At 46.8% G+C, this 26,457-nt stretch overlaps 1 protein-coding gene across 1 annotated transcript in view; it reads left to right on the top strand.

Moving 5' to 3' along the window:
- The first annotated feature begins 435 nt into the window (after positions 1–435).
- TRAPPC8 (trafficking protein particle complex subunit 8) overlaps positions 436–26,457 on the top strand; it is a 139,394-nt gene continuing 113,372 nt past the window's right edge. The window contains exons 1-5 of the mRNA XM_040431868.1: positions 436–931; positions 4,478–4,672; positions 19,400–19,489; positions 21,214–21,388; positions 25,904–26,057. Of these exons, the coding sequence (XP_040287802.1) occupies positions 775–931; positions 4,478–4,672; positions 19,400–19,489; positions 21,214–21,388; positions 25,904–26,057 (771 nt within the window). The 5' untranslated portion in view covers positions 436–774. The remainder of the gene's footprint in view (positions 932–4,477; positions 4,673–19,399; positions 19,490–21,213; positions 21,389–25,903; positions 26,058–26,457) is intronic.

The raw sequence follows: 26,457 nt of genomic DNA on the forward strand, positions 1-26,457 counted from the left end.
GCTTTTGGCTTGGTCCAAATTGCTCCGCGAGGGCAGGATCTTCTACAAGCACGTCTCTCTCAGACATTGGCTGGAGCCAGACACTCTGAAACCCAACCTGCTATCTTTAAATCCTTTCACTGTTGCTAAGTTACTTGCGTTTACAACGCAACACATCCGGATGTTTGCGTTTTTCACCAGCCCCATTCACTTCTATGGGGCCAGCGTCGCATGAAAAACGCAGACTATAGAGCATGATACGATTTCCACACAACGCACAAGTGATGCATGAAAACCAACGCTCATGTACACAGACCCATTGGAATGAATGGATTCAGTGCGGGCGCAATGCGTTCACATTACACATTGCACCCCATTACTAGTCAGGGAGTCCAGGTCTGTCCATGCCCTCCACACACGGGCTGCGATTCTCTGACTACAGGCGCCCCAGACACGACCTGTGACACGGAGGAGCACTCCGTACAGTCCCCGAGGTCGTACATAACTCCGAGAAAGCTCAGCTCGCCTGCCAGCACCGCGATGACGCCATCACTGTGCGACTCTATGCTGCCCGATGACGTCACGTTCTCGCAGGATTCGCCCATCGCGGAGGCGAGACCGTGCCGCTGGATAGACCTGGAGCGCGCTCCCAACTGCCCTGGTGACAGGCACGGAAGTCACGTGACTGGTGGGGAACTGGGCTGCGCTGCACCGGACGCAAACGACACCACGTCCCCAGTGTACGGGGCACCGGCGCCCTGATCCGCGGTCCTAGAGTGAGTGCAGGAGGCCGGGATGGCGCAGTGCCTGCTCTCCGTACATGAGTTCCTCCAGGACTCGTTCATCCCGCAGGTGGCGGCCCTGTGCAGCGATGAGGCCGAGAAGCTGGCCCGGAAAAACCAGTTGTCCTTCTGCGAGCTCGTCCGGCCCTTCTGCCGACTCAGCACTGAGGGTGAGTGTGAGGCAATGACAGCTCGTCCCGGGGTCCTAGTACCGTCTACTGTACAGTGGCCTCAGTGCCACAGCTCTGGCTGCGGTAGTGCTAGGGTGTGTGTGTCTGCTTATGCTGGAAGATCACTGCAGTGTCTCTGGATTGGGGGTGCTAGGGGCCTCTGACGTGTGCCGGTTGGGTGCTAGGGGAGTGTGGCGATTGGACGCTAGGGTCCTCTGGCGGTTGGGTCCTCTGGCGGTTGGGCGCTAGGGTCCTCTGGCGTGTGGCGATTGGGGGCGCTAGGGTCCTCTGGCGTGTGGCGATTGGGGGCGCTAGGGTCCTCTGACGTGTGGCGATTGGGGGCGCTAGGGTCCTCTGACGTGTGGCGATTGGGGGCGCTAGGGTCCTCTGACGTGTGGCGATTGGGGGCGCTAGGGTCCTCTGACGTGTGGCGATTGGGGGCGCTAGGGTCCTCTGGTGTGTGGCGATTGGGGGCGCTAGGGTCCTCTGGCTGTTGGGCGCTAGTGTCCTCTGGCGTGTGGCGATTGGGGGTGCTAGGGTCCTCTGGCGTGTGGCGATTGGGGGCGCTAGGGTCCTCTGGCGTGTGGCGATTGGGGGCGCTAGGGTCCTCTGGCGTGTGGCGATTGGGGGTGCTAGGGTCCTCTGGCGTGTGGCGATTGGGGGTGCTAGGGTCCTCTGGCGTGTGGCGATTGGGGGCGCTAGGGTCCTCTGGCGGTTGGGCGCTAGGGTCCTCTGGCGGTTGGGCGCTAGGGTCCTCTGGCGGTTGGGCGCTAGGGTCCTCTGGCGGTTGGGCGCTAGGGTCCTCTGGCTTGTGGCGGTTGGGCGCTAGGGTCCTCTGGCTTGTGGCGATTGGGGGCGCTAGCGTCCTCTGGCGTGTGGCGATTGGGGGCGCTAGGGTCCTCTGGCGGGTGGCGATTGGGCGCTAGGGTCCTCTGGCGTGTCCATTCAGTACAGTTACGTGTCAGGACTTAATCAGTTTGTAGTGATACGTTTTACGATTTTCTTTACTTTCTTGGATCAGTTTCTTTATATTTTTCAAGATCTTTGCTTGTTGTCACGGGACCCTTTTTGTTTGAGGATCAAATTAAGCCTTTTGTTTGTCTCTGAGGATCAAATGTGTTCTGGTGAAAGGATGATCGCACGGCTGCACAGCACCCTAGTACCGGTGGGGGGGTGCTATCCTCCCATTCATCCACCGCCGCTCTGGTACTATCCCTCCGGTCTCCATTTACTTGGCTGCCAAGATGATGTGCCAGTATATCTACTTGTCCACTGCAGCCATGCACAGGCCTCTGCAGTATATGGCACAATACCGCTGAGGCCATGGATTGACTGTAGTGGTCATAAGGGCATGTGGACACGTCACTGCTTCAGCCATGTAAATGTAGCCTGGCAGGCAGGGCCGGGTAAGTAATGCTGGCGGCATATATTTTAAAATGTCCATGCGTAGACCACAGCTGTGGGAGTGGTGACATCAGGGGTCCCCATAGAGAAGGCAGGGACGCTTTTCACCTTCTTTCCCCTTTGCTCTATATACAGTGTGAACAAGCTCTGTGTATAGAGATCAGGAATCGGGGGATGTACAGCAATGGACGACCTCTCTGCCGCGCCGCAGTATAGATTTGCCTATTTATTTTTGGTCTACTCATTTGCCTGTACCCCCCCCCCCCTCCATTAAATCAGTGATCCCCACATTTATTACGACTCAGCATTTACATATTTTGCTATAGTTGTATCATAGCACCGAGTGAGCAGCGCCACCTATAGGGAAAAAATGAAATGAGCGTATACACTAATCTTGCAGATGGGGGTCTTCTCGCTGACCGCTGTTTAGTGTTTGAGACCATCTCTGTGACATCCCAGGGTAGCTGAGGTCTGTCTTGTGCAAAAGGCGCTCGTATTGCTAGTTAACCCAGGTGCAACACAAATCCGCTAGTAGAAGGCTTTTTTCACACGTCCGTGATGACATCCAGGACAAGGTGGTCAGTGGTTCTAATGTGAAGATGTCTGGGAAGACTCGCTCTTTGGACACTGCTATGGGGAAAGTTAGTTTCTAGAGTGTTTCCTAGCGACCATCCTTGAAACATGGACCTGGCACGGATGCCTTCGGTGGCGCGTCTGTGTTTTTCATGGACTTGTAGACTATGAGTGTGCTGGATCCGTAGGGCATGCCTCCGAGGTGTAACCCTGGACCGTGGTACATCCCAGATGTGTGAATACACACCTGAAAAACAAGAGCATGGACAGCACCCGTATGTTATTCACTGACCCAATAGATGAAAGTACCTACAGGAAATGTAAGACATTAATCACCTGTCGCATCCGGCGGCAATGCATTGGTGGCCCCCGCAGGTTTAGTGACCTACCGTACATCCATGTAACCACTGCAGCCAGTCACTGGTCTCAGAGATGATACTAGGATGTACGACACAAGACTGCAGAGGTCACATAGAGGTGCGACACGTCCGTACGCGGATAAAGTACACCTAAGGCTTGTCCACAGGTAACGGGTAAGTGAACAAAGTCTCCTCCATACACCGCATACATTTCCCATGTAAAAATCTGCCAACCTGCAAATCCTTGCCAAAATTCACACAATTTGATATGGTTTTCCTCTAAGAATGGCGGATTTGATGTGGAAAAAATCCACAGAATCTCCATTAGATGTGGCTGTACCCATAGACCATCAGCTCTTGAGTGCCGGTAGATCTGACGGGGGAGTGATGGTCGGTCTGCTATTCTATCACTTTTCCTGCAGGTACATTAATTTGCTATAATCTTGTAGGCCAGAAGGACCTCCGCCAGTTGAATGGGGGCCCGTGGGTATGTGTATATTGGGAGCTTTCTCCACACGTGTGTCAAATGTTTAAATGCAACTTCATCCATAAGAGAGATGGTAACTGTTGGTGGGGGTCCCATCGATGCAGCATGCTCCATAGGTGAGTGGCAGCGCACCCATCCATGAGCGGTCCCCACCGCAGTCATCTCCTCCTCCTGGTGGATGTCCAAGCCTCAAGGATAGAAAATTAATGTAAATTTGGTTTGGCATGTTGAAATTAGAGGCATACAGAGGTACAGTAGGGGGCAGCACACTTGCCTCACTACGACTGTGTGCTTCTTGGAGGTTGTATGGAGCCACGATACACCAATGTACATGAAGCCTTGGGAAAAATACATAAATTAAAAGGGTTGTCCAGGGTTAGAAAAACGTGTCTGGTTCCTTCCAGAAACAGCGCCTCACCTGTCCGTGTCAGGTATTGCTGCTAGGGTCCATTGACCACCACAACCGATGGTCAGGTATCTGTTCTTGGAAGGAGGCAGCCATGTTTTTCCTAATCCCATTGCAGCGCCATGATTTTTTGCTGACTGTCATTGCCCACAAAAGCAGTTGTACTTCCCTTTCATGCCCCACCGCTGAGGGCTCCCAGGTACCCTGCCAGGGTTTGATACCAGTCTCCAGTGGCGTGCGGCCAAAGCAGGGACATGGGTCACCATTGATTGAACTATGATTGATGCTTACTGACACGTTCATTCTTTCTTCCCAAGTTCACATGCGGGATCCCAACAATCAGCTCCATGTGATAAAAAACCTGAAGATCGCAGTCAGCAGCATTGTCACTCAGCCGCCATTGCAAGCAGCAATTCGGAAACTTCTCAATGACGTCGTTGCCTCCAATCAACCTGCTGAAGGTTTAGCCCCAAATGTGATTACTGCCGGAGATTACGACCTTAATATCAGTGGTAAGCACTCAAGGGGTTTCTTCTTCTCCATGTCATGTAGGGGCCAGATATCTTCATGGATAATTTAGCGCGTCCATCTCTCTGGGGTGCTGTGTGATGGACGTGGTAAATTAGTTTGTAATGTAATGAATCGGCGTAATCAGTGGTCCTTTTACTCCACCCAGTGACACCAACTTGGGATCAAAGTTCATGAGGACTTCCAAGGATCCCATCACCCCATCCCCCCAGCACATCTATATTAGACTCTGCCCTCACCATGCTTTTACTACAACTTGTTTTGGGATATGACTGCTATCCAGAAATGTATAGAAACATATATGAGAATGTATTGTGAACCATACCATGAGCAGTAGTCGTCAGGTGGACTTTATGAAGGCAACGCGGCTCCCTCTCATTGTAAAGTAAATCCGCAGAAGCCTAAACGCCACATACATAAACCTTTGGGGGTGTTGTATAGATTAGTGGTAAATCAATGTCAGAATAGATATGGCCCTGTTCTCTCCATGGTGAAAGTTACCTGCCACCAGCATAGAGGGAGATTTATCACAACTTGTGTAAAGTAGAACTGGCTCAGTGGCCCATAGCAACCAATCAGATTCCACCTTTCATTTTCCAAAGGAGCTGTTCAAGATGAAAGGTGGACTCTGATTGGTTGCTATGGGCAACTAAGCCAGTTCTACTTTACACCACTTTGATAAATGACCCTAATAGTGTCCAGTCTGCAGACATGATGTTTTAGAGCAGGAGGAGTGGAGCAGCTTAAAGTTTTCAATTATTTTTTTCATATTCATGGTCTGCCTTCAGGATAGGTCATTAATATGAGATTGGTGGGGGGTCCAACTCCCTGCAACCCCACCATCAGCTGTTTGAAGAAGCTGGAGCTCTGGTGAGAGCCTCTGTCTTCTCACAGTTTACCAAGCACAGCGCCATCCATTTCATAGTGATTGTGGTTGGTATCGCTGCTCGGCCCCATTCACTTAAAGGGGTTGGCCCATCTAGCACATTGGTGGCATATCGCTAGGATATGCCACTAACGTCTGATAGGTTTGGATTCCACCGCTGTGACCCGCACCTATCTCTAGAATGGAGCCTGCAAACTCAAGGAAATAGGATGGCGCATGCATGGCTAATCTCTGTTCATTTTTATGGGATAGCTGAACATTTTCGGAAGTCCCATAGAAATGAATGGGAAGCGCCCCACGCAAGTTGGGCCACGGCTCCCTTCTTCACTTTGTGCCCTCCATTTGGGAGATAAGTGTGAGTACCAGAGGTGGGATCTGCAACCTATCAAGACATTGGTGGCATATCCTAGCGATATGCCACCAATGTGTAAGATGGGCCAACACCTTTAAATGGGACTGAGCCGCGCCTAGGCCATGTGACTGATGAAGGGGACGTCACATAGCCTAGGAAAAGACCTAAACGCTTATGGAGGGGCGTGGCCTCATTATACAGCACATCGGCGGGGGGTTCCGACACCCTGGACCCCCCCTGCCGATCTGCTGTATATGATGATATGCCATAAATATAAAAATCCCCTTTTAATATATAGATTTATGGGAAAAGATTTACCTCTATTTTATTCATTTAAATCCCGTTTGTATGTTTAGGAGTCCAGAGGGCTATCCTAGTGATCAACAGTTATCTCCGTCGTACACGGAAGCACCTAAGCATAGAAAGAGCCGGGTTTGAATGATTAAAATAAAGTTATACACACTGGGCACCATGTTACCTTAAAGGGGTTTTCCGAGGTAGTTCATCAGCAGTAAAATCTCGGAAAACCCTTTTAAAGCCTAGGGCTCTTTCACACTTGCGTTGTTCTGTTCCGGCATAGAGTTCCGTCGTCGGGGCTCTATGCCGGAAGAATCCTTATCAGGATTATCCCCATGCATTCTGAATGGAGAGAAATCCGTTCAGGATGCATCAGGATGTCTTCAGTTCCGGACCGGAACGTTTTTTGGCCGGAGAAAATACCGCAGCACGCTGCGCTTTTTGCTCCGGTCAAAAATCCTGAACACTTGCCGCAAGGCCAGATCCGGAATTAATGCCCATTGAAAGGCATTAATCCGGATCCGGCCTTAAGCTAAACGTCGTTTCGGCGCATTACCGTATCCAACGTTTAGCTTTTTCTGAATGGTTACCATGGCTGCCAGGACACTAAAGTCCTGTTTGCCATGGTAAAGTGTAGTGGGGAGCGGGGGACCAGTATACTTACCGTCCGTGCGGCTCCCGGGGCGCTTCAGAGTGACGTCAGGGCGCCCCACGCGCATGGATGACGTGATCGCATGGATCATGTGATCCATGCGCATGGGGCGCTCTGACGTCATTCTGGAGCTCCCCGGGAGCCGCACAGACTGTAAGTATACTGCTCCCCCGCTCCCCACTACTACTATGGCAACCAGGACTTTAATAGCGTCCTGGCTGCCATAGTAACACTGAACACATTTTGAAGACGGATCAGTCTTCAAATGCTTTCAGTTAACTTGCGTTGTTACGGATCCGGCGGGCACTTCCGGCAAATGGAGTACACGACGGATCCGGACAACGCAAGTGTGAAAGAGGCCTTACATAGACACTGGGAAATATATGCATATATGACATATATGCTGCATGTATCCATAGGGCTACATTTTATTTTTTTTATTTTCACTGTATAGAAAAGAGACTATGCTTTGCTATGCAAAGGAATCCTGCAAAACAAATCAATACTTAGCATGTCTATGGGTGATATATGGCACTCGCTGCCTACATGGTGGAGCCTTCCATCACAGGTATTTGCTGGACAATATTCGCAATGTAAAATGATGGGCGTTAGATGTGAACAGGGCTTAATAGTGATGGCTGGAGCTCTTTTCTGCATAGATGTAGGTAGTTCTAGTATTAGGGGAATTGTGTTGTGTAAAGTCTGAATTCTCAATATTAAGTCAGATTACAGCTGGAATCCAGGACTGTGGTAATGGGTGGTGCATTTGCTGTCTTTATTTTATTACGAATGAACTATTTTTTTGTTATAAATACTTTTTCAGTTCCTTTATAATTGTCATGTTAATCATCCTTACAGGTGTTCTGCGGGCATAAAGAAAAATACAAGTGTGCCTCGGATCTGTGAAGAAAAGATGGTTTTCGTTAATATTTACCTGTTCGCCATGCTGCCGATGCTGTATTCCCTGCTGCACAGGCTGCGGGCTCCGAATGGGTAGATTTGTGTGTTTATTTTCATGTTCAAGTAAATGCAGCTGAACAGGAAAAGAAGCCCCTATAACCAGTCAGGACAGCGAGCGGAAGAGCTTGCAGTCTGTGCAGCGGGGACAGCGGCATAGGCAGCACATTGGACGGGTAAATATTTACCAAACCATCTTTTTTCCACAGGTCCGAGGTATGCTTGTATTTTTCATAATGCCCAGGGAACCCCCTTAGGCATAAAACATATGACGTGCCTATAAAATCTGACTACAGGAAATATATGGATTACCAGCCATACTGCCTATATTATATTTTTATATTTCCTGTAACGAAGGGATGCAAATCAGCTGTTAGCAAGCTCTGCCTCCAATGCCACCAGATGTAAGGAAGCTATCCTATAAGTTAATGTTCAACCCTTTAAACAGGCCTTGAAACATAATTTAGGATTATAGCTAAGACAGTACCTCATCTGTAGATATCTGTTTCGGGGTGATAGGCCTCTCACCCAGTTCTCTCTGCTCTGCACTGATGAGGGACTATGTCTGGATTCTGGAGATACTATATATCCTTATGGAAAGCGCCTAATTGGGGTGAGGGGTCTTATAGGCCAGGCAACACTCCTCTGGGAAGAGGGTATGCAAATGAGCTCTTAACAAGCTCTGTCTCTAATGCCACCAGATGTAAGGTAGCTATCCTATAAGTCCATGTTCGACCTTTTAAACAGTCCTTGAGACATGACTTGGATAATAACTAAGCCTGTACCTCATCTGCATCTGAATCCTGACCTAGACCTCTCACCCAGTTAAGCCAGTACTCTCTGACCTGCACTGATGAGTGCAATCACCCTGAAAGAGCTGTTTGCAGATGAGGTGCTGGCTTAGTTATTATCCAAGTCATGTCTCAAGGCCTATTTATTTAAAGGGTCAAACATTGACTTATAGGATAGCTGCCTTACATCTGGTGGCATTAGAGGCAGAGCTTGTTAAGAGCTCATTTTTATACCCCTATAATATAGAGAGAATGACTGGTAATTTCCATTTGCTTCAATGAAAAAAACTCGACAAATAATTTATTAGCCATTTACCTAACTGATGCCACCTCTGGTAATGTAAATTGTCTATTTGTTGGTTATATTTTTTAATATGGCATGTTTATATCAATACATCAGTGCGTTTGACGTCTTGATGTTTTATTTTCCCTCACACTTGCAGGACATCATCTCCTAAGACAGGTTTCTGTCACAGGTGTCTATAGGTATTTTCCTTTGTCGGTTCAGATTCCTTTCACATTTACGTATCCTGCAGACAATGCCGGGAATTGGCCAGACAAAAACTGCTGTGTGCAGCATGCTTGCTGGGAAGCGGCCGGATCTCTGCCAGACCCCATTATAGTCAATGGGGTCCAGCAGGAAGGCGGCAGTGCCAGATCTGGAGAGCTCCAGCAGGCTGTTCTTTACCAGAAACAGCCTGATGGAGTTCCCTGCGGCAGATGTGAAACTAGCCTTACTTTACTACTGGACTAATTCCAGGACATTATGTTTCAGATTTCTGCTGCTTTCATCCATTGTAGTGTAGAGACTGAGATCAACTTCATATTCTGCAATAAAAGCCACACCATTTGGTACTAATTCTTCTGCTGATGCGGGATCCTAACACAAAGCTGAAGATGTTCCACAGCAGAGCTGCCGTATGTGGCCATACCCCATGCCTTTGCTGTACGTTCCTCTTGTTGTACCCTCTCTACCTGTGACACCTGCCCTTGTCAGTTACTGCAATATTTTCTGGGATCCAAACTGCACTCGACCCCCTTGGCTTTTGGTACTTTAGCTTCTTATATTCTTATGTAGCTTTCTATAGCAGCAGTCATTTTGTCAGTCAGTGGGAATATACACTACTCACAAAAAGTTGGGGATATTTAGCTTTCGGGTGAAATTTCATGAAAATGTAAAAACTTCAAGCTACAGTGATATTTTATCATGAAAATAGTGCATTTAAGTAGAAACATGCAATGGTGATTTCTTCATCTCAAACAATTTATTGAAACAAAAGCCAACACCAGTGGTAGGTACACCCCCACAAAAAGTCTCAGTAACTTGTCATGTGGCCTTGAGCATCAATTACAGCTTGACAACGACGTCTCCTGCTGTTCACAAGTCGACTTATTGTCTGCTGAGTCTTGAAGGGCGGCCCTCAGGTCATTGAGGTTCTGGAGTACATAGTTACGGGCCTCTACACGGCGACTCGGCTGATTCCATAGGTTTTCAATGGGATTCAGGTCTGGAGAAAGTGTAGGCCACTCCATTTGAGGTACCTCATTCTCCAGCAGCTGTTCCCTAATGATACGACCTCGATGAGCTGGGGCATTGTGGACCATGAAAATGAAATTAGGCCTGTGTTGTTCATGCAGAGACACAATGACTGGATTTATGATGTTGTTCAAGTAGTATGGGCTTGTGACTGTACCATTCACAAGGTGTAGGGCAGTTCTGTATGGACTAGATACACCTGCCCACACTGTAACACCATCACCACCAAAGGCTCATCTGATGACGACAGTGGCTGATGCATAGCGCTCTCCTTGACGTCTCCAACATTGTTTCTGCTCAGCGTGAATCAACTTTCATCAGTGAGCAGCACTGAGGCCCACTGGTCCCTCATCCAGCGTAGATGCTCCCTGGCCCATGCAAGAGGATGACACCTGTGCTCAGGTACCCTTGCAGGTCATCTAGCACGCAGACCATGCTGATGTGACACTTGGGTGCCTCTCACCTCCCTTAAATGTGCCTGTGTTGTGTGGCATTCATTATCCGGTTCCACAGGGCATTGTTCACAATGAAACAGTCATCAGTGTGGGATGTGTCCATAGGACGTCCACTTCTTCTATGCCTTTCTGTGACTCTTCCAGTCTCTCTGTATCTCTGTTGCAATCTGCTGATGACACTCAAAGCTCAGTGGCCTCTTCTATCTGAGAACATCCTTTTTGAAGCCTCGCAATGGCTTGGTCGTCTTGGTCTCATGATGTCAACAGCATGAGGAGGAGAACTGTTTAAATGCCAATTCTAATTGAACCAGGAAATTTAGTCATCATGGATCAAACACCTGTTGTGAATTTTGCTGTTAAGCCCCTTGTTAGAGAACAGCAAGTTGTGCAAAAAGTACTGAAACATTGAACAGTTGGACATGTGCATTTAGAAGTTTGGAGAAGTCACATGAAGTTCACCTGTAAAGGTTACAGTGCATTTTAGCTTGATCCTGAAATTTCACCTACCAGCCATATATCCCTAACGAGTAGTGTATGAAATTTCATTTACACCTAGTTGTAGATATGGGAGGGGGGTGTATTTAATAAAGACCAGCTTTTCACACGCCAGTATTGGTAAAAAAAAAAAACCTGGTGGTGAAAAATCTGACCAATTTATTAAGAGGCCTCTTAATAAGTCTGTCGCATCTTCTGCTGTCCATGCGCCGCTTTTCCAGCAGACGAGTTGTTCAATGAGTTGGGCCATGGAGCTCCCACCCCAGTCTACTTCTACCTACTTTCCTCAAAAAATCTGGTGTAGAACACCAAACCCTCAATGAGTCCTCTCCAGACATACTCGTCCTATGGTCTAAACGGATTAGATTAGCAGCTCACACAACGGATGCCCCCATAATCGTGTCCCAGAAGAGAATGAAAAATTTAAGACCAAAAATAAAAACAAATAAAAAAATAGGCAGTTTCAGTATCTGGTCTTAAAGCCTAGTCTATGCCTTTCATGGCTGAGATTGGAATAGTTCGACTGGTTGTGCTACGCAGTTTCAGTAGCTTCCATAGTAGTGAATGGGAGACACGTAGACTGAATACCACGTTTCTAGTAAGGCCGCTTTCATACAGTCAGTGTTTGATCAGTGATTTCCATCAGTGATTGTGAGCCAAAACCAGGTGTAGGTTAAAAACACAGACCAGGAGCACATCTTTCCCTTATATCTTATGTCTGTGTAGCTGCTACTTCTGGTTTTGGCTCATAATCACTGGGGAAAATCACTGATCAAGCGCTGACTGTATGAAAGCTTCCTGAGCTACCGTTTTACATCTCCGGCAGGGGAGCAGCCTGTTGCAGATGTCTTGATCCAGCACTACCGGAAGCTACTGGTCACCTGCCGGCCCAATTCACTATAATAGGGATCGGCGATGATCCGGCCGCAACCTGGCAAACATGCCGTTAAGCGGCCAGACAAATATTGCTGCACACAGTGGTATCTGTTTGGCCGCTTTTCGGCATATTTGCCGGATGGCAGTGCGAGAATGCAGAGAGCCGGAACAGCCTGCCGGATCACTTTACTGCATATGTGAAACGGGCATAACTTGGGAGCTGCGGACAGTAGCTCACTGTACTCTGCTGTTCATCTGCTCCCGTTCACTGCTGTGGGAGATACGGAAACAGCGGAGCACTGCACACTTGGTAGTTTCAGTTACTTTGCCCACCCCTCGTAAGAATCGCTCTCCAAAACCAGATAATAAAACGTGTGTTTGTAATTTTTTTGTTTTTCGTTTTGTTTCCGATCTTACTTTTTTTATGAATTCAATATGCAATAAAGCGGCGCCTCTGGTCCTTTCCTGAAACAAGTTGTTAGCAGGGGAAGGTTTGCTTTTATGTGTGAACTCTGTCATACCGCGCCTAACACGTGTGTATTTTTTATGCGCACCATTCGGATTCGGTAAGTCTGTTGGTTTAGAATAGTGCCCATCGAGAAGCAAAGGTTAAAGCATATTAAAGGGTTGTTCACTATTGGAAACCTTCCCGTGGCAGAGCAGGGGACGCTCCTGTGTCCTTGGTTCCTGCTGTTCCTCGCTTTTGGAAACTAGGCCAGGCTTCAGACCTGCTTTTGCAGGTGCTTCTGTGTTTAATGGTCACGATACGCCGATGTACGGTATTTTCCTACAGAACAGCACCAGATTTTACTGCACGCATTGCATATTCAATGAGCAAAAAAGGAAATTTTATGTGAATGAAAAGTTCAATTTTTGCAAGAATAGTGGTGGTGAATAGAAACCCCTGGATACTGACAAGAGTCTCCTGATCGTAGTCCAAAACAGAATGAAATGTTAATGAATGGAGACAGTAATTAGAAGGGGTTATATATTACCTGGTGTCACTCCATCCGCGCTCGTCCCTCTGGTGTGAGGTTACGTTCTACAGCTCTGCCACTGCACAAGCCACAAAGGCGCAAAAAAGACACAAAGTGATACATTGAAAAAACGGGAAAAGGGCATCATAACCTGCTTTTTTTATGTGACTCTGTTTTGTAACGGGAACGTTAGAGAAAATCTTTAATGTGCTTTACTTTAACCCTTAGTTTGATCTGGTCCTCTAGTATTGCTGTGTTTGTGGTTTCTGTCCTCTTTATAACGCATTTCCCTCTAAAATCTAAAAGAAGCATTTCTTTTGTGAATAAGTTTTGGGGCGTCATCCTCTGTTTGAGTGCAAGGCGTGTCAACTATATATAGGCCTTGTAAAAAAGATGGCAAACAATATGGGTTGTTCCCAAGCTTTCTAAAATGTCAGCCTTCCCTAGTTATTCAGTGCCATTCACTCCTATATCGCTAAATAACTAAGCAAGAATATAAAGGGGTTGTCCCACGAAAAATATTCTGCAGTTTTGAAACCAGCACCTGGATCTGAATAGTTTTGTAATCTAATAAAAAATTTAATATGGCCACTGAGTTATTCAATGAAATGGTATCTCTATAGCGCCACCTGCTGTTTGTTCTTTTCCTTTTTTTTTTTTTCTGTCCACCTCGCTGAGGTGGACACACATGCTCAGGGGGAGAGGACTGCAGCAGAAGGGAGATGCCCCGTGAGCTGCAGCATAAAGTACATGCCCCCTGAGCTGCCAGCTTGATCTATATCTAGCTGAGCAATTGGAACAATGAGTGTGGAGATCTCTGGATCCATGTGAGGTACAGCTCTGGTTCTAGCTTTGTTAGAAAGAGACTGTCATGTATTATAAGATGTCTAATTTTTTTCGCTTTTTGCATTAAAGAAGTTATCCAGGCTTTTTCTATTGATGTCCTATCCTCAGGATAGGACATCAATATCAGATCGGTGGGGGTCCTTCACCCGACACCCCCCGCCGATCAGCTGTATGAGGAGACGGCGCGCGCACAGATTGCATGTGCCGTCTCCCGTCTCTCTTCCTGCTCGCTGCTGTATGTCTATGGGACAGCAGCAGCGGACAGGAAGGAAGACGGCACGTGCGCACTGGGCGCGTCGTCTCCTCTAACAGCTGATCCGCTGTCGGACCCCCACCGATCTGATATTGACTTATCCTAAGAATAGTAGACAAAAGTGTTTGTAGAGCAGCACCCACAGACATAAATGGCCACACCGGTAATGCAACAGCTGAGCCACGACCGCAGATCCTCAGCAGTCCACCGTATAGCAAATGAAAAGAGGTAGCGGCAGCATCTCCGGTGAATCCTTTATTGGACGGACATTACAGAAAGTGTGCCATAAAATCGTTTCGTCAAGCCTTGACAAAGGCTGGGATACAGCCGAAACGTTGCTGCCTGATTTTATGGCACGCTTTCTGTAAAGTCCGTCCAATAAAGGATTCACCGCAGATGCTGCCGCTACCTCTTTTCATTTGTTATCCTAATAATAGGTCATCAACAGAAAAAGCCCGGACAACCCCTTCAAATCATGGGATAACCCCTTTAAGGACTGTAGGATGACTGTGTGATGACCACAGTGGTAGCTGCAATGGCTGCCATATTCATCTGGCTTTTATGGGAAATGCTGTTTGAGGTTTGTTTTCTACCTCACATATTTGAACACCATTTCACAGTAAACTACATGAAAACTTCACGTTTCTGAGCTGTACTCTAGAGCTGCATTCAGAACTCTTCTAGAAACAGTCTGCAAATTTGATGGACACTTCCAAAACTGCTTACCCAAACTCTGTAATGAAGGTTTTCTAGAAGATCATGTACAGTCTGCAGTCCTCTGTGTAGACTTTCAGCCAGCACGGAATGCTGGTAGATTTCAGCTCCTGAAGCCTGCAGAATTTAGTATGCAGCTCAGGACTCGGGCACAGTTTGTAATCTCTGATAAAAACAAATATTGTAGATGTTAACTGGTGTTCGAAGATGATCATGAGCTACAGAGCAGCTCATGTCAGCCAAAAGGAAGAGTGACCCATCGTAGACAGCTCTTTCTTGCTCCTCATCAGTACCGTGCAGGGTCATCTGGAGGAGGTGCCTTAAACACCCGAAACAGCTTTCTTCAGATTGTCACTCTTCCTCTTGGAAAAGTCTCTAGTTTGATTGATGGGAGCTCATTTGAATAGTTTTTTCCCATAGTTCATTGCCTTAGGGAGGTTGGCCAGGACTAAAAGTAGCTTTTTGCAGATGTCTGCAGCTGCCTCTTCTAGAGTGTCATACTTGCCTGCTCTTTTCAGCTCCGGTCCTGTACTCTGGCTCCAGCATGTCCATCTTCCAGTCCACAGCTTGCCTGTTATAGGCAAGATCACCCACTCCACTGCTTTCAACCAAAGGATCCTCTTGTGGAAACATCACTGCTGAAGCCAGTGGTTGGCTGCAGCAAATCAGGTGATTATGTCCATGATGGGGAGGAAGTATACAAGCCGTGGACCAGACAGAGGACACAATGGAGCTGGGTGCAGGACAGAAGCGGCAGGGAGCCAGTAACTGGTTGTGTGGACATCACTGACAATGACTTACTTACTGTCTCCATACACCTGCTGGGCCCTCCTGATAAACATCAGCTGAACGTTTCAGATAATTGCCATCTTGTTTTATCTCTTTGCTGTGTTCGCATGACCTCTCCTTTTGTTTTTGGTTGTGTTTTGGACTGCTACGACTTCTTTTTATGTAAACTGTAGAATATTGTGGACTGTTTTTAACTGCCCTGAGTGCATATCCTTACCCCTCGTCGCTGTGTTTTTCTGTGCAGAACACGTCCTGATGTATACATTTGAGTTCAATAACGCCATGTTCTCTCTGTCAGATCGCTCTATTAAAGGTAGTGCCCCTTGGTACAATAATTGGAAAGAAACGCTCACGCAACTGAACAAGTCCAAGTTTTATTCAGGTAGTATTGTGACCGGGACTGAAAAAGAATTGCCCTCTACCTAATCCTTGTCTAGTCCTTTCAGTCCCCTTTCCCTTGTTGTGCTAGGCCTATCTAGCAGCCTCTTAGTCTAGCTGTTTTTTTTTTTTTTACATCATTTTGTCAAAACCTAGCAATTGGTGATGGGTAACTGTAATCTTGTTGAATGTAAATCTACTAACATAACCTACTATGAACGAAATAAAGCAAAGAAGGCCGTTTGCCTTGTAATTTATGTCTTAATTTTGCCTTTTGAATTAAATGTTCTGTTTTTGGTGTATCAAAATCTGTATTTGGACATAATTAGTTTTTTTTTGTGTCTGATTGAGCGTTTATGTTCACTTCCCTTACTGTGGTTCCTGAGTCTAGCAGTGAACATGTAGAACAACAGGTTTGCTTATTCTTCAATAGATGACCAGCTGGAAAATGTTCAGCATGGACTACAAGCTAGGCCAGAATAAGGCCTCGTTCACATGACTGTATTTTTCATCCTTATGCTCCCCCCATGGTTTGCACACTGACCCCTTCATTTCTATGTGGCCATGCACACATCCGTATTTTTAACGGATCTGAGTGGCTATTCCACAAATTACAGAACATGTCGTATTCCTGTCTGTATTACAAACAAGAAAAGTCCGTAGTTATCCTTATTTTGCAGATCTTTTGTTTGTGGACCAAAATGTGGACATGGACGTGTGCATGAAGCATAAGAAATGATATACTTGTGTATTTTATGGTTATATATATATATACTGAACAAAAATGCAACACTTTCGGTTTTTCTCCCATTTTGCATGAGCTGAACTCAAAGCTGAACATTTTCTACATACACAAAAAAACCATTACTCGCAAATATTGTTCATAAATCTGTGTTAGTGAGCACTTCTTCTTTGCCGAGATAATCCATCCCACCTCACAGGTGTGGCATATTAAGGTGCTGATTAGACAGCATGAATATTGCACAGGTGTGCCTTAGACTGCCCACAATAAAAGGCCACTCTGAAATGTGCAGTTTGATCATACAGCACAATGCCACAGATGTCACAACATTTGAGGGAACGTGCAATTGTCATGCTGACTGCAGGAATGTCTACCAGAGTCTCCAAAGGTGTTTCAGAGAATTTGGCAGTACATCCAACCGGCCCCACAACTGCAGACCACGTGTAATGACACCAGCCCAGGACCTCCACATCCAGCATGTTCACCTCCATAATCGTCTGAGACCAGTCACTTGGACAGCTGCAGCATCAATCGGTTTGCATAACCAAGGAATTTCTGCACAAACTGTCAGAAACCATCTTCGGGAAGCTCAGGCACACCTGCGCAATATTCATGCTGTCTAATCAGCACCTTGATATGCCACACCTGTGAGGTGAGAAGTGCTCACTAACTCAGATATAGACAGATTTGTGAACAATATTCGAGAGTAATGGGTCTTTTGTGTATGAGGTGATACCTAAGATGCACTATTTTTTTGTCAATTTTGGTGTAAAAGTCTGTCTTAAGGTCAGTCAACCAATAGTTGGTATAGAGTCAGAGAAAAGTGTCTATTCCTGCACCACATTTATCATCCAGCCTGACCAATGTGATAAATCTGCTTTAAGTCTAGATAGCCTGTCTAAACCTTTGTCATCCTGTATGATTGCTTTGGCCCTAGCAACATTGTGGCCTACAGGATGAGCGAGAGGTTGAGAATGGTGAATGTATTCTTGAAGATTAAAGGGGTTCTGCAGTTTGATTTAACTGATGATCTATCCTCTGGATAGATCATCAGCATCTGACCGGCAGGGGTCAAACTCTGTTCACTTGAATGGAGCTTAGCCGCGCCCAGGCCAGTTGATATTAGTCGTGACGTCACTGGGCCAGCGGTAAACAGTGAGAAGGCCGCAGCGCTGCTGGAGCGCCGCTGCCTTCTCAAACAGCTGATCAGTGGGGTCCCGGATGTCGGACCCCCGCCGGTCCGACGCTGATGATCTATCCAGAGGAATAGAACAAACTGTAGAACCTCTTTAAGGTTAGGTTTCTATTAGGGAGGATGTCATTTTTTTTTTTTAATTTTTTTTTTACAAACTCTGTGTCGGAGGCCCCAGACAGAGCCTCGACATCAGAGGTTAACCGTAGCCTTGCTGTAAGGGCTCATGCACACGGCAGTTTTGGATACCTGCACAGCCCTGTGGATCTCATCAGACACTACTGAATGCCTTATAGCAATATAGCAGTGTTCACATGTGCAGGTTTTGCAGTATTTCTTTCCCTTCTGCAGAGTAAAAAATACACTGCTATGCAAAATGCAGATTGACTATTGTATTTTTATTCGGTTTTACAATAAATGCACCTAAATACTTTTAATTGTTCATTTAAATGTGTTTTTTAAGGTTCTGTTCACATCTACGGTGCATAGTGTTCCTTATTAATGAAACTCTTTGGCTATCTCATACGACCAACGGCACCTGACAGACCCCACTGACTTAGAATATGGTCTGTCGAGTTCCACCAAGGTCGTTTTCTTCTGTCGCCAAAAATGACAGAATCTATGACTGAGCCTTAGACGGAGATGTGAACATAGCCTTCCGCTTTTCTGTGTGTTAAAAATCTGCATGAGTGGGTTAATTTAATGAGTGAGTAGATCTAAGGCCTCCTGCACACAGTTGCTTTCAGGGCAGGCTGGATCTGTAATAGGGTACGCACTTTGTCGTATTTGTGCAGTACGACTCCATGCACCTCTATGGGTGTCCTAATATATGTCTGTCATATGTCTGTGTGCACGAAGCCTAAGATTCTGTGATCTCTCTTTTCCACTTAAAGGGATTTTCCTGCTTTGGGCAGCCCCCTCTTCCCCCACCGGACCTATGGAGGGAGACCTACTTACCTGCTCCCTGCCACTCTGTTCTGGCTCCTTTGGTTCACCGCTGTGTTTGCCACGCTCCAGTCCCAGCTTGTAGACATCCAACATAGAAAGGGGTCACGTTTGCCACTGCAGCCAATGACGCGTGTGACCCAGCGACACACCACTGATTGGCTGCAGCACCATATGTGACACCAGGCAATGCTGAAAATTTACAAGCTGGGACTGGAGCTTGGCAAATGCAGCGGGGGCCCGAAGGAGCTAGAGCCAGACCAAGCAGATAAGAACGTCCGGCAGGGCGGGGTGGGCTGCCCAGAACTGTTTGAAAGCAGGACAACCCGTAGTAAATTATAATATTCAAAATCCAACATTTCTGTTTTGGTCAACTTCCTTCATTTTAGCTCTAACTCGTATTGTGTTGGAATCGGTTATATGTCTATCAGGGTCACTTTAATAATTATGTTTTACATGTAATCCTTCACTTTTTCCTCTATATATCCTTATCCATCTCGGTATATTCTAGGTCTACAGCGCAGGCACTGCTCGCTATATACGTGCACACTATCTTATTGATCTGTTTATTTTACAGCAACTACGCCGTGGTTTGAGTCCTACCGGGAGAGCTTTTTTCAGAGCATGCCGGCCTCCGATCATGAATTCTTAAACCACTACTTGGCATGTATCCTTTTTAACCTCGCCATCATTGGATGCCTCTGAGAAGGAAATCATTGGGCTGGTTTGGCGAGAAATTTTTTCCAACACTGATATAAAAGATAGTAAAACACTGATGTTACTTTCTAAAGAACTATTTATTAATTTTTACAATGTTATTTTTGTTTTTGTCTAAAAAAGTATCCCATGCGTATAACTGCCTCTATAGAATGTATATAAACCAACAATGAGCCCCACACAGTCACAGCTTTCAGAATATATTAGAGAGTGCCATTTCTCAAATCTCAGAGCCCATTTATTAGAGAGGGATAGCATGGCTAGTGCCAGTTATAACATCTCAGCCTCCTTATTAGAGAGGGATAGCATGGCTAGTGCCATGTATAACATCTCAGCCTCTTTATTAGAGAGTGATAGCATGGCTAGTGCCATGTATAACATCTCAGCCTCTTTATTAGAGAGGGATAGCATGGCTAGTGCCATGTATAACATCTCAGCCTCCTTATTAGAGAGGGATAGCATGGCTAGTGCCATGTATAACATCTCAGCCTCCTTATTAGAGAGGGATAGCATGGCTAGTGCCATGTATAACATCTCAGCCTCCTTATTAGAGAGTGATAGCATGGCTAGTGCCATGTATAACATCTCAGCCTCCTTATTAGAGAGTGATAGCATGGCTAGTGCCATGTATAACATCTCAGCCTCCTTATTAGAGAGGGATAGCATGGCTAGTGCCATGTATAACATCTCAGCCTCCTTATTAGAGAGTGATAGCATGGCTAGTGCCATGTATAACATCTCAGCCTCCTTATTAGAGAGTGATAGCATGGCTAGTGCCATGTATAACATCTCAGCCTCCTTATTAGAGAGGGATAGCATGGCTAGTGCCATGTATAACATCTCAGCCTCTTTATTAGAGAGGGATAGCATGGCTAGTGCCATGTATAACATCTCAGCCTCCTTATTAGAGAGTAAGCGCCTCTTTTACTCTTCATTTATGTGTCCTGGAGTTGTACATTTAGTAACTCACTCACTGCTGACAGAGGCTCTTTCTAATGACGTGTGGTAGTTGCACCAAAGCAACACTTAATAGGCCTCCATTAATGAGTTATTTAGCCGATCCCTTTTTCTTAAGCCAAAAATAAATAAATCTAACTATAATATATGTATAAAATTCTGTGCCCTTATTATTTTGTGCCAGTGACGTTCTGTCAGTCATCACTGCGGCCGGCAGAATCCGACAGTTACGACTTTTCTTGCAGCGTTTTGGTGTCCGTCTGATGAAACTGAGCCAAACTGATCTGTCCTGGCACACAATGTAAGTCAATGGGGACGTATCCATTTTCTATGACACAATCTGGCACAATTGAAAACGGATCCGTCTCCCATTGACTTTCAATAGTGTTCAAGACTGATCCATCTTGGCTATGTAAAGATAATACAAACGGATCCGTTCTGAACTGATGCAGACGTTTGTATTATCTGAACGGATCCGTCTGTGCAGATCCATGACGGATCCGCACAAAACGCGAGTGTGAAAGTAGCCTTACTGGCAAAGCCCTTTTAATAGGAAAATCTATGTTTGAAATCCAAAATAGCCAGAAATTATTATGTTTTCCTTATACAATCCAGGATCCCATTGTAGGTGTGAAATTGCTCATCCCATGCTCCGTTATAGTGTGTTCTAGTATTCCAAATTTTTATTTCAGTCTTTGACTTAACAAACCCTTCCAGGCATGCTGGTTGTTTCCTCACATGAACCTGAACCTGTGGAACAGTTTTCAAAGTTATCGCAAGAGCAACATCGAATTCAGCACAGCAATGACTTTTCCTATCCCAAATGGTTTACCCCCAACACCCTAAAGTATTATGTGCTGCTGCATGACGTCAGCTCTGAGGATGAGAAGAGGTGAGATACGGACCTAATACTCAAAATTATGGTCGTGAAATATGTATAAAAACTAGATTTTTGTACTTACCGTAAAATCAGTTTCTCTTCTGTTCATTGGGGCATTGGGGGGCCACAGGCTTGACCGTGGGAATAGCTGCTGCCACTAGGAGTCGACACGAAGCACAAAAGTGTGAGCTCCTCCCTCCAGCTATACCCTTTCTACAGGGACTAAGCTAAAACAGTTTGTGCAAAAGCAGTAGGAGAAGCAAAAGAAAAACAGGAAAACCAAACAATGTACAAACCCAGAACCACGCAGGCCACAACAAGGCCCCTAACAGGAGAAAATGGGTGGGAGCTGTGTCCCTCAATGAATGGAAGAGAAACAGATTTTACGGTAAGTACAAAAATATAGTTTTCTCATCTGTATCATTGGGGGACACAGGCTTGACTGTGGGACGTTACAGAGCAGTCCCAGGGATGGGCCATAAATGAAGAAGCCCTCTGGCCAATCAGAGAACCGCCGTCTGCAATACTCTGCGCCCCAGAGAAGCGTCAGAAGATGCAAAAGTGTGTACTCTGTAAAATTTTAAAAGGTGTGCAAAGACGACCATGTAGCTGCATTGCACACCTGAAGGGCCGAAGCCCCATGATGTACTGCCCAAGCAAGAGGCCCCCACTGCCCGAGCAGAATGAGCAGTAACTCGGAAGGGCGGAGCCCGGTCACGGATGCGGTACGCTTCCACAATGGCCAAACGAATCCATCGGGAAATGGAAACTTTGGATGCAGCCAGCCCTCGTCTCTGTCCCGCTGGAATGACAAATAGAGAGTCCGTCCGGCGGAAAGAGGATGTCTGAGACAGACAGATACAAATGGCCCGAACCAAATCCAGAGTGTGGAACAACTGCTCATGAGGATGAGACTGGGCAGGACAAAAGGGAGAATGATCTCTTCATTGAGATTGAATGCCGACACGACCTTCGGAAGGAAGGACTGGACAGGGCAAAAGACTACTTTGTCCTGGTGAAGGATAAGGAAGGGGGACCGACGGGAAAGAGCCGCTAGCTCCGACACCGTACAGATGGAAGTGATTGCCACCAAAAAGGCCGCCTTGTAGGACAGGAAGCGAAGGGACACCTGCTGCAAAGGCTCAAACGGAGAGGACTGGAGAGCGCTTTGCACCAGATTAAGGTCCCACGGATTCCACGGAGGACGGTAAGGGGGCGCAGTGTGCACCACCCCTGCAGAAAGCAAAGCCAAGTTTTGTTGAAAAAGAATAGAAAGGTCCGAAACTTTCCCTTTGAGAGAACTGAGAGCCAGCCCCAAGTCCATGCCTGATTGTAGGAAAGACAAGAGTCGAGGCAACGAGAACCGAATGGGAGACAACTGGTGGCGTTCGCACCAACTGAAGTAGGACTTCCAGGTCCGGTGATAGATCCAGGAGGACGACGGCTTCCGAACGCGAATCATATGAATGCGTGCCATACTCTGCGTGGCCAGTCCGGGGCCACGAGAATAACGGGCAGACCTTCGGACCTGATTTTTCAGAGAAGACGCGGAATGAGCGGAAGAGGAGGGAACATTTAAGGAAACGTGAATTGCGTCTACAGGATCACAAGGGCGTCCAGCTCCCGAGCCAGAGGATCCTTGGACCTCGCCACGAAGGTCTCTACCTTGCGGTTGAAGTGGGAGGCCATGAGATCCACATCCGGCCGACCCCCATCGCTCGCAGATTACGAAAAAGACCCGTGGATGCCGAGTCCATTCGCCGGGATCGAGTCTCTCTCGGCTAAGAAAGTCGGCAATCCAGTTGTCGATGCCAGGGATATGAACTGCCAACAGAGCTTGGGACATGGCTCTCCGTCCAGGAGAGGATGAGCACTGCTTCCGACATGGCTGCGGGGCTCTGGGTGCCACCCTGGTGGTTTAGATATGCGACTGCTGTGGAGTTGTCGGATTGAACCCGAACTGGATGCCCCCCCGGAGACGGTCCGTCCAATGAAACCAGATAGAGACTAATCACCCGCATTTCCAGAATATTGATCGAAGTTGGCATTCCTCGCGGGTCCAGGAGTACTCGAATGGAATTGCGCCAGGAAGCCAGTTAAAGGAGGGGGGAAGCGGGGAGAACTCACGCCCCGCACCTCCATAAGGGAGTTCGCCGCCCGCGATAATGAAAAAGAAGCGCAGGTCTTCCTGATGGCGCACCAACTGACTCCCCAGGACTCCCCCACACACCCGTACAGCGGTGCTGCTGCAAGGAGCCCCGGCCAAGCGGAGATGTCGGCCAGATGAGAAGTATCCGCGGCGAGCTGATCGGAAGTAGGCTGCAGTAGAAGCCGGGGCCTCAATTTACAAGTGGCCCAGTGAAGGAGAATAGCGGAACTCCACGAGAAACAGGTAGGCAGGCAGGCGGCTGCGGTGGTGCAGGGCCCAGAAAGAAGCTTGGCAAGTAGAGAGGGCTTCCCTTCACCCTACCCCTACAGCTGTTAACTCTTTCACCACCTGGGGGGACAAGGCTTCGTGGGGGCCATCCTAGCAAGTAACCTGAGAGGGGGGTTTGGAGCCAGGAATACTTTCCAATCTGGTGTGTTCTGCCCCCCTGGCTCAAGCCAGGTCATCACCTTTGGTGTGCGGCCCCTTGGGGAGGGCCACTACATCGGAACAGAGGGGACTTGTCGTGGGCGGCCGTGGTGACCCAAAGGCTGGCGGGATGCAGAGGCTTTAGGAACCTCTGGTCCTCCTTGTCTTTTGGAGACCGGGAAGGAGCAGCGGGCTTGGGGACCCCCTGGTCTCCCGTCTCCTGTTTTCTGGGTGGGAGTGCATGCAGCTAGGACTTGTCTTTTTTTTTTTTTTTTAGAAACATCATAACTTTTGTTTTTTGTTGGCAGAGCTGCATGAGGGCTTGTTCTCTATGGGTCAAGTTTTGAATTACATTGGACTTTTTATTATGCTTTTAGTAAAGCTACATTCACACGAAAAAAATGGACATCACATGGCCATTTCCAGAATCATTGTAGTCTTTGCAATAGCAGCCATCAAAAAATAAGCTATAACCTATTTATGGTCTTTTTCTCGGCCAGACAGACCCTATTGAATTCAGTGGGACAGTGTTTTATGGCAGCCTAGACAGGAGAGTCCATTAAAAATGGGAACACTAGTGCAATATGGTCTTTAGGGGCTTTAAAAAACAAAACCTCCTCACGTGACACTTGCTTATCATAGGATGCAGAAGGACTTAACGCTCCCAGGTCCTTCTGCCTTAAGGCCTCTTTCACACGGGCATCGCGTGTGAGGGCTGGACAAGATGTGGGTGCGTTGCGGGAAAATGCGCAATTTTCCCGCGTGAATGCAAAGTGTTTTAATGCGTTTTGCACCCTCGTGAGAAATATTGGCATGTTTGATACCCAGACCCGAACCCGGACTTCTTCACAGAAGTTCAGGTTTGGGTTAGGTGTTGTGTAGATTTTATTATTTTTCCCTTGTAACATGGTTATAAGGGAAAATAATAGCATTCTTAATACAGAATGCCTAGTAAATTAGGGATGGAAGGGTTAAAATAAATAAATAATTAAACTCACCTCATCCACTTGTTCGCGCAGCCCGGCTGTGATGCGCGCAGTGACGTCACCAAAGGTCCTTTTCCTCCCAGGTCCTCAAAGAAGAAGAAAGAAGAGAAGTCGGGCTGCGCGAACAATTGGATGAGGTGAGTTTAATTTAATTTTTATTTTTTTAACCCTTCCATCTCTAATTTACTTAGCATTCTGTATTAAGAATGCTATTATTTTCCCTTTATTACCATGTTATAAGGGAAAATAATAAAGATCGGGTCCCCATCCCGATCGTCTCCTAGCAACCATGCATGAAAATCGCACCGCATCTGCACTTGCTTGCGGATGCTTGCGATTTTCATGCAGCCGCATTCACTTCTATGGGGCCTGCGTTGCGTGAAAATATAGAGCTTGCTGCGATTTTCACGCAACGCACAAGTGATGCGTGAAAACCACCGCTCATGTGCACAGCCCCATAGAAGTGAATGGGTCTGGATTCAGTGCAGGTGCAATGCGTTCACCTCACGCATTGCACCCGCGCGGAATTCTCGCCCGTGTGAAAGGGGCCTAAGTGAAGAGTGAGAGTCCCTGTGCATGCAAGTGGCTGAGGTATTTGCACACTAGGAACAGAAAAAAAAAAAAATAATATGTAGTGGCGGCTGTGTCATATGATGTAAACCAAAGGTGCCCATCTGTTTTTTACCGGATTCTGCCATCGAGGAGCCTAACAGAGCCTTCAACACAAATGTGAGTAAAACCTTACTGCAGCTTGCATTCAGTGGCTTTTTTCAAGACAAGTGAAATCTTGATGTTGAAGAGCATCGGTCACCAGATTTCACAATACAATTGCATGCACCTCTTAGCCCTGATGAGACTGATGGTCTCACTTTGAAAACAGAACTTTATAATTGTTTCAAAGACTTATTTTACAGTTAGGTACTACTATTACTCATGAATTTTGGTGTCATCTCTGTTTTTGTCAAGGGCTGATTCAATTTATGAAGAGATGATACAGCGGTATGGGACTCAGGGATGCTACTTACTCAAAATTAATTCCAGAACATCCAGCAAAGGAGCAGATGAACAGATCCCTGATCCCTGGAGTCAGTACATCCAGAAAAACAGCATTCACAGTCAGGTTTGTAATAGAAAAATATTTAAAGGGATGTTCCAGCTTTTTGATACTGATGACCCATCCTCTGGAGCTGGAAGCAGAAGGCTCTATCAACCATGTAAGGATTGTGCAGTTGTCACTAGGGCTGCAGTAAACGATTATTTTAGTAATCGAGTATTCTATCGATTATTTTTTACGATTAATCGAGTAATCTAATAAGAAAAAAATAATACTGTTTTCCTTTATAAAAACTCAGACGCCCTGCCATTAGCCCCCAACACCCTTTGTTCCCCACTGTGCGATCAGCCCAAGTGCATCAGTTCCCCCCAGTGCCATCAGCTCTGCCCCCTTGTGCCATCAGCTCTGCCCCCTTGTGCCATCAGCTCTGCCCCCTTGTGCCATCAGCTCTGCCCCCTTGTGCCAT

This window comes from Bufo bufo, chromosome 5 (genome assembly GCF_905171765.1).
Source record: "Bufo bufo chromosome 5, aBufBuf1.1, whole genome shotgun sequence".
Lineage (NCBI taxonomy): Eukaryota > Metazoa > Chordata > Amphibia > Anura > Bufonidae > Bufo > Bufo bufo.